This window comes from Acanthopagrus latus, chromosome 24 (genome assembly GCF_904848185.1).
Source record: "Acanthopagrus latus isolate v.2019 chromosome 24, fAcaLat1.1, whole genome shotgun sequence".
NCBI lineage: Eukaryota > Metazoa > Chordata > Actinopteri > Spariformes > Sparidae > Acanthopagrus > Acanthopagrus latus.
Genome location: NC_051062.1, coordinates 2145886 through 2157627, shown reverse-complemented (window position 1 = coordinate 2157627; position 11742 = coordinate 2145886). Strand labels below are relative to the sequence as shown.

Here is an 11742-nt window from a genome sequence, read left to right as displayed (position 1 = left end):
TTTTGAGTAAAGAAAAACATGGTCCTGTGTTGCAGTGCTTAGTGAATTTATTTTATCTGTCAAACTCGCCCATTAAAGTCAGTGGGCGTGGCTAGTGCTAATTTAGTCTAATCCACTGATTTGGTCTGAAGTCTTGAAACTGAAAGAAGAAGAAGAAGAAGTCTTTCAAAACATGGTGGCTACGTTGATGTGAGGGCAAGTTTTTGACATTTTGTCCTGCACCTCGCATGCTGTATCAACATTAGGACTAGCAAGAGACTGAGCCTTCCACTTGAATTTAGCGGTAGCCAGTAAAGTTTTGTTTGACTGCATCGATCCAGTCTCTGGAATCCATTTGCCTTGACTTGATGTGCAGGGTAACCAATCAGGTGTTAGGATCCGCCCACCAACTTTGATGGGCGAGTTTGACAAATGATATAAATTCACAAAGCGCTGCAAGACAGGACCATGAAATAATTAATTAAATAGTGGAATAATTATATATGTGTTTTATATAAAATGAATTGGTATGTTAGTGAATGACACATTTAATTAAATATTTAATGGTGTATTTATTTATTTAATCGTGGAAAATTCAGTCCTCCATAGTTGGCAATGTGGCTTAAAATGTTCCAAAAAATGTTTCTATTATATTTTTACTTTTACTCCCTCAAGACTCACTCCTTATACATCATTTTTTTCATCAAAGTTAAGGAAAATTTGTCTTCTTTTATAAAATGTAACCCTCTACATTTGTTGACCTTCTAAATTGCAGGAGTACCATCCAATTTTATATATTGACATTGGTAGGAACTCCAGAGTAAAAGAGAAACTCTTTTTTTTTTTTTTTTTTTTTTTTAACACCTAAAACAACTCAGTGAATCACTGCGTTCACGTTGGTGAAGTTGTTGTCTTTGAGGTAGAAGCAGGAGCGTAAGATGGAGTCTCAAAAACTTTGATGTTACAAACTTCGGCTCGGTCAGTTGCAGTGATAGTCCTGCAGGAGCAACATTCTTTATAGTGTCTCAGGACCGACACCAACACAGCTATATCAGATGCAGTATACAATCAGCATACCAAACCAAATTCCACAGCTGCTATGAACATAAGGTTCAAAGAAGGCTGTTTTTCTTTTCAGCTGTTTTGTCTTTTTTTGGACAATAGGGTTGAGATGAAACCAGCAACCAATAAGCATATCTCAAGAAATTGAGAGAACCCAAAATCTAATCCTGTGCACATCAAAGCTTTGCAATGCCCTTTTTGAATGATTCAACAGATGCTTTAACAATGATTCATCACTTTTACATATGTTTTAGCCTGTACGCACAGATATTGTGTTCCATATTTTGGACAAGAAAGTGGTTGCCTGAGGTTCTCACACCACCGTCTGGTGACTGGACTGCACTACATAGAACAACACCAGGAAGGTTCGACATTTCCCTGCTTAACAGTTCCACTTAACAATCATTGCCATCCTGATAATTATCATTGGACCTGGCATCAGCTTTGCAAAAGCTTTTTTTAGTGTCTCTCGGGTTTCAAAGCGACATTAGCTGCATCAACTCTGCGTTTTAGACTTACACCCTTCGCAATAAAGCTCACCAGCCCCGCTGACGATGAGGGGGGCAGAGGGCTGACAGAGCGAGCGCGCTGCTTTATTAGTGTGCAGTTTTAGAAATGACTTGAAATGGCACATAAGCACATGAGTAATGTAAGAGCTCTCTCTCCCTCTCGCTCTCTCTCTCTCTCTCTCTCTCTCACACACACACACACACACACACTCTCAAGCCAACATACTGCATGTGCCATTATGGATTGAAGTAGGCTGATTTTGGCTCAGCCATTATCTTCTTACACAACCCACTACAGTCAAGAGAGACTCGCTGTGTGTGTGCGCGCGTATGTGTGTATGTGTGTGTGTGTGTGTGTATATATACCTGTCTGTCAGTCAGTCAGTGTGTGTCTGCGTGTCTGTGTGTGTCAGAGGTAAAAGAATTTTTTTATGTAAGGTTTTTGGCTAAAGCTCACGCAGACGCTACACTGCTCCCTCCTGCCTAAAACCAGAGTCAACACAATTACTTGAAAATGTAATTAATTTTTCAATATCAGAATTTTCATAGAATGACTACAATGGAACCCCCCCCCCACTCCCAGACACAATCCTGGATGAAAAAAGGGATTAGTTTGTTTCATTTAATTTCACCCACAGGCCTACCACTTTCTCAGAGACAGACAAAGGAAAATCGTGTCATCAACTTAACGTCATGATTTGGGGGTAACTGTGTAGCTCTTCTGCTGTGCTTGGTGCCTTTTATTTGCTTGTGTGTGTGTGTTTCTCCTCTAGGGGGGCTGGAGCTCCTGTCTCACACACACTTTCCAACGAGTCTCATCATTAGCCTCAACTCAGATACCCTGGTTGGCCCTTCACTCGCTGCCAGATTGCTGTCGACTGCACCGCGAGGAAGACCATCTCTCGAGCTTAGCATTTGATGTCTAGTTGCATTTATCACTCTGCTCAAACTCGAACCCAGTTCTCTGCTACATATCTCCAGTGTTGGAGTTGAGCCTTGAACACCAGCACCTGCCTCCCAACCTCGTGCGCCACCAGTCTCTCCAGCCTCCGATCGCTCCTGGCTACCTCGCTTGCACCGAACCTCTGACTCACCCACCGTGCTTCTCCTCTGCCAGCTACTCCCACGCACCTTGGAGTATTAGAATGGAATCCGTTAAACTCCCCTTCAAGTTCTGGTTGTCCGCTTTTGGGTCCAACAAAGAATCAATCGTCAGACTTTATTGATCACTATCTACGGCGAGCTCCGTGTAGAAAGATAAGGCTGGCAGCTGCACATCACGCACATCACGGCACACATATCAATGGGAAACAGATTTCAACACAACACCGGATAGAATAGGTCAGATTTAAGAAGAATGATGAGTCCTGATAAAAAAGATTAATGTAATTTAACTCCCTTGTTTTATTAGTTTCTTTTTTAAATGTAAACGTTTGATCATCAAAAATATGTAACGGTAATTTCAAACTTTATTACAGAATTGAAAATTACAAACCTTTTATTTATTTGTTAATGACCTCTCACCACACAGCTCTAGTGCCTGCCACACTTTGGGAAGCACTGCCATTGGGTATGGCTTGGAGAACCTCTGAGGTTCATGGGTAAATGGAGCTGTGCTCAGCAACACAATAAAACGTGAATGAACTGTGTGTGCATCGTTTGAAGCTGAGATTGCTGAAAGTAATCAGAAAACCAGGAAATCTAAGTTCGGACCTAGTGTTGGCTTATCCCAACCTAGACTTGTTGAACCTGTAAACCGTCAGCCATGTTATTCAACTGCTGGAAAGTTCGAACACCTGACACCGGAAGGAGAAGACGAGGGAGGAGGCCTCTGCTTGCAAGTTGGGAAGCTTTAGTTTCTTAATTCCTGAGTATTTCTGAGTAACAGGCCTGTTGTTGTAGCCAATTCTGATGCACGGAATATGATATGCTGTGTGTGGGTTTGGTGAGTCACGTAAATAGTGATGACTGGTCGTCCACATGCGCACCAGGGAGCACAGACACGGACTCAGGGTGATGACGTCTATATAATGACCAGTGAACAGAATCTCCTCTCCCCCCATCTGAACAGAACATGTGATGGTACAGCATGCCATTTTATTCAACCTCCTCTGGGGTGTGAGTGGAACAGCCAGTTTGCTGTTCCGTGGCCCCCAGTTTGGCACAGCTTGTGCACGTGGCACAGCACGCTGTCAGTGAAGACCATGCATTTGTGCCCCTAAGGATACTCTTTAAAATTTCTCTGCCATGGCATGTCAGTGAGCGCGAGAAATTACAGCCTCATGGAGCTATATATTGCCATGTTGCACTCAGTGGGCCAGCTCTGAGGCCACTATGGCTGGCGTCTCCGGAATGAAACTGGAACCTGGTGATACCCCTGGCCACATCGGGCTTGTAAAGACAGCGGGAGTGAAAAACAGTCTTCGTACCTTAGCTGCAGTCTGAGGTTTTAGCATTAGCACGTTGCCAGGAAGAGAACAGACGCTCTCCAGGTTAAACTGCCCTGCTTGGCCTCTGATTGGCTTGCCCTTATATTCTTACCCAACCAATCGGGCTATTAAGATGAGGGCGGGCCACTACTTTGCCCTCCTGGGAACAATATTTTGCTTGCTCTTGCATATTTTGATGTAATTCTCTGTTTAATCTCCAGATGCTGGAAATTGTTGAATTCTTTTGGTAAGCCAGCGGGCCGTCTAACTGACGGAGGAGTTTGGAAGATCAAGGTACAACAATGAACCTTCTCTGACATTTACAGAAGCTATTTCATCTTTTATCAGTCTATATGTTTCCAGTGGGCAAGCTAACAACACAGCGCCATCTTATTTTTTGATATTGTATATAGTGCTTTATTATTTCTTACTGTTTCTATATTTGTGCATCTCCATCTCCTGAAATTTGATCCGGAGGTGCGATCCTGGTTCGGCCCCACAGTTCAGCCGAGAACACAACGCTGCTGGAAGATGAGGAGCGTACAGTCAGTGGAGACTACTGCTCAAAAATCACTTCTAAATCAAATCCACACGATAGCCAGATTGAGACCTTTATTACAGGAGGAGTTTGGGTTTCTGCGTGGGTTTCCTCCGGGTGCGGCGCTTTCCTCCCACGCTCAATCAGTCAATAAGCAATTAGATTGGATTTTAAGTAACTTTCCCATGACTCGCCGAACAATTTAATTAACTGCGCATTACTGGTGTAACAAACACCGCGGTGTCACAGTGGAGGTTTGGTGCACGAGCGAAGCATGACGGCCAAGGTAGTTACTATGTGGAGCTCACTGATATTTGTCACTGCTACTAACTAACAATACTAATATTGCAATGCTTCAGGTCATTTGGACACCTCAGCTCAAGTGTTATTGATTTCTGTCCTGTACTTTTACCATAAAATTAATCAATTTAAATGGGAATGATGACTCCATGGCATGTTACAGAACAGGATGGGGCACTTGTGCGTATTACGTATCAATGAATCTATTTCATACCTTTTTATTATAATGTTTATTTTGTACTATTATTATCGTTTATTGTTAAATTGAACTGTCCTGAGGCTGCTGTGACACACAGATATCCCCGTTTGCAGGACCGGCCATAAATAAGAAAATGTTTCTAATATTTTATCACATGATGTTTGAAAAATAACATATAAAGAAAAAAAGTTCCATCAATTGATTGTAAACAACAGCAACCCGTGTCATCGTTGCTATAGCAACAGAATGAAGAACATCAAGGCAGGAAATCAAAGACAATCCGTGGTGATGTCATCAATTCTAGAATGTTGAGAGTCTATAGGAGATCTGACTGACTGTAGTTGCCATTTCTGATCAGACTGTCGCCATGAGAGGACATAAGACGAAGAGCAGAGAATACTTTGAGGACTGCAGAGGAGAAAGCAGTAGGAGCGATCACTCACAGGGCAAGAAACAAAAGGGAAAAGTTAGCAGGATGCCGAAAGAATGTGATTTTCACTTTGAGGAGCAGGTGGAAGCAGCTCTCTCTAAGTCACAGCTGGAGGAGCAGAGCCACGAGAGCAAAACCCTCGGGCCTGCTGTAAAGAACGTCAAGCTGATGTTAGAAAGTGAGCAGATGGATTGGTGGTGTGAACCGTCAACCTCCGCTCAGGCCACAAGGTGCTTCAAGAAGACTGTACAGGGTACAGAAAGATCTCCTTGTGCTTCCTGTTTACCCTATCTTGAGGAGCCCAGAGAGGAAGCCAGGAAGATGGCATCTGCCTTGAAAGAGGCAGAAGACCTCCTGGAGATGCAACGCCTCTGCTGGCTGCAGGAGAAATTCTCCATGCTGGACGATATAGAGGAAACTGCAGAACTCTCTCGGGCTCGTTTAAATGTGCAGATATGCGAGAACGAAACCCTCGCGGCCTCTCTGAGGAATCTACAGCAGAAGTTTGAGCGTTGTCAGGCGGAGTGGCAGAGGGAAAGGACATCTCTCATTCAGGCCACGGAGGGTTACAGGTTGCGATATGAAGCAAAGGAGGCCGTGGAAAGATCTCAGGCTTCCTATCGAGATCAGCTTGAGGAGCAGAGAGAGGAAACCAGGAAGATCGCATCTGCCTTGAGACAGTCAGAGGATCTCCTGGAGACCGAACGCCGTTGCTGGCAGCAGGAGAAATTCTCCATGCTGGACGAGATGAAGAAAGCCACGGCTCTTTATGAGGCTCGGCTGGATGAGCAGGAATGCGAGAACAAAACTCTCGCAGATGCTCTGAGGAACGTTGAGCAGAAGCTGGAGAGTCATCAGGTGGAGTGGCAAACGGAAAAGACATCTCTCATCCAGGATATGCAGCGGGAAGCAAAGGAGGCTGTGGAAAGATCTCTAGCTTCCCATCAAGCGCAGCTCGAGGAGCAGAGAGAGGAAGCCAGTAAGGTCACATCTGCGGTGAAGAAGGCAGACCGATCTCTCTTCGAGGCTCAGCTGGAGGAGCAGAAACGAAAGAACGAAACCCTCACGGCTGCTCTGACCAGTGTTGAGCAGAAGCTGGAGAGTCATCAGGTGGAGTGGCAGGGGGAGAAGACATCTCTCCTTCAGGCCACAGAGCGTCTCAAGCAGACGCTGCAGGAGTGGGAGGAGAGAGTCAGCTCCATGAAGTGCCAGCTGGAAGATCTCACGAGAAAGAAGAAGAAAAAGGCGAAATGGTACAGGCGGATCTTCTGTTTGGCCTGAACCACTCAGGAGCTGACGGGAGGCTGACTCAAACACACGCATTTGTTCTCCCTGAGCGAACTGGTTTTCTTCAGGTGCTCCTGTTAGCCCACGCATTTGTATCTCCCTGAACAACAATTGGTTTTCCCCGGGTGCTCCGGTTAGCCTACCTTAATTGAAGAAGAAATTCTTCAGTTAAAAGAAAAAAGTTGAATCAGTTCAGGTGTGTGAAACTGCCACCGTGTCACAAACATACGAGAACAAATGCTCAGAGACCCAGCCATCTGAAGAGAGGGAGACCTCTCTCTCTGAATTGCTTTTCACAAGGTTTCTTCTCGTATCCTTTCAAGGTTGTTCTGAGGTCGTCAGGTGGAGTGGCGGGAGGAAAAGTCATCCCTCGCTCAGGCCACAGAGGGTCTCCAGAAGACGGTGGAGGAAATGGTTCAGAGGGTTCTTCTAGTGGCCTGATCCGCGCTCCACGCTCAGGAACTGACAGGAGACTGACTCAGACGCACGCATTTATTCTCCCTGAGCGACTATGTTTTGGTTTTCCCCGGGTGCTCCGGTTAGCCTACCTTAATTGAAGAAGAAATTCTTCAGTTAAAAGAAAAAAGTTGAATCAGTTCAGGTGTGTGAAACTGCCACCGTGTCACAAACATACGAGAACAAATGCTCAGAGACCCAGCCATCTAAAGAGAGGGAGACCTCTCTCTCTGAATTGCTTTTCCCGAGGTTTATTCTTCTAGTGGCCTGATCCGCGCTCCACGCTCAGGAACTGACAGGAGACTGACTCAGACGCACGCATTTATTCTCCCTGAGCGACTATGTTTTGGTTTTCCCCGGGTGCTCCGGTTAGCCTACCTTAATTGAAGATAAAAATTAGTTAATTTCAAAAAAAAAAAAAAAAAAAAAAAAAAAGTTAAATTAGTTCAGGTGTGTGAAACTTTGGGCACGACAAAAAGAATCGCATGAAAAATGAAATAAGATGAAATAAATGGCCTTAAAAAGTTCAAATAAATCAATAAATGAATAAATCATAATGCTATAATGTTTGTAAGTTGTTCTTGACAATTTAAAGTTTGTTGTAAAGCCTGAACTCGGCAGATGTCATTTAACTGCAGAACCCATGCTTTTATTTTATTCTTATATTTCTAATGCAGGACATAAATAAAGGATCTGAGTGCTTCCTCTTACACTGACTATTGAAAAGTGACATGTTATTATATAAATCAATCATTTCTTTAAGATCACAACAGTAATTGTCCTTTGCCACTGGAACGTTGAGATTTGAAGGCTTTTCCTGTGTGTGCTGTGTGTCACCATGGCAACTACATGAGCCACACCATCCCACAGCGACGAAATGATACGATGGCTAACCACTTAAACACCTTTTAATACTAGTTATCAGAGTATCTTTTGATTTGAAGCCATTGTCAAAAGAGCTGAGATCCATACACTCCTGTCTAATGTGTACCAGTATGTACACACACACACGGAGACAGTGTCAGAAAAGTTGAGAGTCCTGAAATGATTCTGAGGGATATAAAAATCCTGCCTGCTGCATTGTGTCTCTGATGATCATTTTGGATATGATCATGATCACAGTGGGAATTAAGACATCAAACTGAGCCGCTGCACGAAAGCAAAAGCGTATATAAACCGAGAAGCACGGACTAAAGTTTGTTCTTCCGCTCGCCCCGGCCTTGAAGAAACACCCGAGACGGAGAATGTGAGCAGCCTTAACGCTGCCGAAAGGACTTCAAGAAATCTTCAGCACAAACAGACCGAGGGAATAAGAGCACAATGGATTAACCATTTTTGCCAACATGCTGTGGATTACAATTTGGATATTGGAATACTTTTGTTCACTCTGCTGGCATTCCAGCAGGAAGGGAAAAGCCTGACCCTCTCCATCTCACCTACATTTGAGTATTTCTAACCAGGCCTCGACTCTTTTGGATTAATTTGTTATCTAAAGTATTTTTGATAATAAGTAATGAGCTGTATGCTTTGCCCTTGCTGAAGTCTATGCAATAAAACCAACATAATATATTTAAAGTTAAAGTTGTGGACATTGATTTGTGTGTGTGTGTGCAAAATATCTTAAAGGTTCTTAAAGGTTACTCTGGCCTACCGAACTGAAACAGTCCGTTAGGGTTTACCAAAAGCCCAAAGTGCACCGATCTTTTAGAGGAGAGCTGCCATAACGGGCGTGGCCGTGTGAGTTCCTTATTTCATCAAATGGCGATGATGAAATAAGATGGTGTGGAAGGCATTCAGCCAGAGCTCCAACTTTGTCGCCCACAGCTGTGAACACAAGGATGACCAGCCCGCCCACCGTCCTCGCCGCCTCAAAGGCTCCCAGCACTGAAGTATTCCATTACAATAATCATTCAGTCATGTTAGTCATATTTTAAACAGCTGAATATAAAGCATTTTCCAAAAAAATAAGAAAACGTGTTGGATCCATGGTTATGCACTCCCCACAAAAAATGATCTGAAATGACGTCAGTTCTCGCAGACGTCCAGAGGAGCTTCATGTGGTTCTATGGTGTAATGGTTAGCACTCTGGACTCTGAATCCAGCGATCTGAGTTCAAATCTCAGTAGGACCAGATTTTTGTGCCGTTTAACTCCAACATATACCAGCGGGATCTGACTCTCCTGAAGTGTCAGCAAGTACGATGCGCTTGGTTAAACATTTCAACCGCTTTGCTTTCATACTGTCGCCTGAAATTAGCCACATTTAATTCACATCTACATTTTTCAAGTCAAGAGTGCCGCATCACCTATCATCATCAATTATCTCGGGGCATTTTTCATATAGAGCAGGTCGACACCATACTCTTCATTATAGCATTTCTAATAATATTCACTCGATGAGCAATCCTACCTGCCCACTCTGGACCTGTGGGCTCATGGCTGGTGCTTCCTGCCGCAATCTTGCATCTAAGGGGCTACAAGACAAAGTTTCCCAGTTAGGCGGCGTCGCATCATAGTATTATTTAAATTATCTAAGGTTAGGTTAGGTAAGGCTATATGTTACAGCGCCACGGCACGGTGGGTCCTCCAGATTAGCCACTCCGGGCCTGACCACAGGTCTTGTTCCTGAACATTAGTCATAATAACATCATTTGCCGTAATACCAGGTTGCCCCTTTATCCTCTGCTGCATTGTTTTATGTGCACACAGCAGGAGGGCGTGTGCATCTTCTCCAGTACGACAATAACGCCTTGGAAACAACAACTTGTAGCCTCTCCAACAGATAAACACAGGGAACCACACAAATAAGAACTACTCCATGAGAGTACTGCAGGTTATATAGTCCACAGGGTGGCTTAAGTTCCACTTTTTTTGTCCACCTGAGTGCAGGTAGAAAGCTTGGGAGCTGGTTTGAATAGGTTAACTGATATAAATTGCTTCATGGATAGGTATGTTCCCAAGTCACTCACTCACAGTAACCTTAAAATGTATAATTTGAATCCGACACTCAGCCGACAAAAGGTGACAATTCTGTAATTGTCTGATTAAATTTAAAATGACAGGCCAGAATGACTTTGCAGTGAACATTTTATGGTAGCGCTGATTAAAACCATATGATCGTACGCGATCAAATCCAGACGTTAGTGATTTGCTACACTTAACTTACTGTTTAAACGACACACCTTCCAACAATTCTAGAAACTCTTTGGCTCTGGTGTCTTTGGTTGAACAAGTGCACAGTTGTGAAATCAGCCGCCTACCACCTTAAAAACATAGCAATTATTAAAGACTTTCTGCCTAAACAAGATACAGAAAAATATTATCTATTTTCATTACTGTAACATTTTCTGAGTTGGAATTGTACTATATACTGTAAATAAACAATAAGAATATAAATATACATATTTTAATAACCATATTTACATGCCAGGGATGATACAGTGTCACAGATTTACTTGTCTCTGTCAGATTAATTTTTCCTTTTAAGCATCATAACAACACACCAATTACATATTAATACATACTGTACTCTGCCTGCAAGGGAAAGTGGAGATCTGCTTTCTTTTAGTTGTTGTAGTAGATGTGAAATCTTGCCCGTGATATTAATTCCTAAAAACTAGTGCCAGATAGTTTAAAGGAGACGTTTGTACAATTGTTCTCAAAAAAGCATCTAAAACGTTAAAGGGTGGCTAAAATATGAGGTGGAATTTATTTAGCTGAAGACATAAAGGAGTAAGTCGGATACTTTGGGTTCCTGATTGCCTCTTTTGATACACTGGCCTGTGGGGAAGTATGACAAAATGCTTTTTTTTAGCATCGAGAGAAAAAAAACATCTCCCTCCAGTCTCTATGTACAAAATGTTGTATGCTTGACCTCAAATTTTAAGTTGAATACAATAACACTAACCCCGCTGTCTGCAGATGTTTTGTGATCCAGGAGGAAGTGTCCCTGCAGGTGAGCCGACACTCTGCAATAAACAGGCGCAGGCGGCATACATCATGCTGATTATGACTTACTTAATGCTATCAATAATATGCAGTAAATGCACTACATTGGAAATGCGTGACACGTCCGTGATGAAGTACAATGTTAAAAGAATTGAATTTTCTCCTAGTAACAGTAAATACTATATGCAAAGATATAGAAAAAATAAAGGATATCTGAGCAAATTGCTGCGTTTTTGACCCATTCTTTTTACAGACACTCAAGTTCAGTCACTAAAGTGAAATGCTGGTGTTCCATTATGAAATACTAAACTGAACTTCAAAGATTTAAGTTAATCATTTATATGAAATTAGCATTTGTTAGTGTTTTTCAGGTCCATGTGTTGTGAATGACAATGATCCTTTCTGAGTGAGAAGTGTTGCCAGTATTCTGGTCGACTGAGCTTATTCGAAGATATCAAGGTGATGTCTTTGTCATCGCGGCACAATGTGGCATAATGGAATAAAAGTTTGCAACTCCATGTTGTGCAAAGATAGAACATACCATGCATCAGCGACTTAGGCTGCAAACTAATATTCGCACATGATCACATATACGCTCAGGAAATT

General features: G+C 42.9%; 1 protein-coding gene and 1 non-coding gene across 2 annotated transcripts; both read left to right on the top strand.

The window, feature by feature from the left end:
- Positions 1-5355: 5355 nt before the first annotated feature.
- On the top strand, positions 5356-7634 carry LOC119015631 (golgin subfamily A member 4-like). Its single transcript, XM_037091831.1, has 2 exons — positions 5356-6929; positions 7057-7634. The coding sequence occupies exon 1, from the start codon at positions 5384-5386 to the stop codon at positions 6725-6727; it is 1344 nt and encodes a 447-aa protein (XP_036947726.1). The 5' UTR covers positions 5356-5383; the 3' UTR covers positions 6728-6929; positions 7057-7634.
- A 1614-nt stretch (positions 7635-9248) lies between these two features.
- trnaq-cug lies at positions 9249-9320 on the top strand. Its single transcript has one exon. It is a non-coding gene; the product is annotated as a tRNA-Gln (tRNA).
- The last annotated feature ends 2422 nt before the right edge of the window (positions 9321-11742 follow it).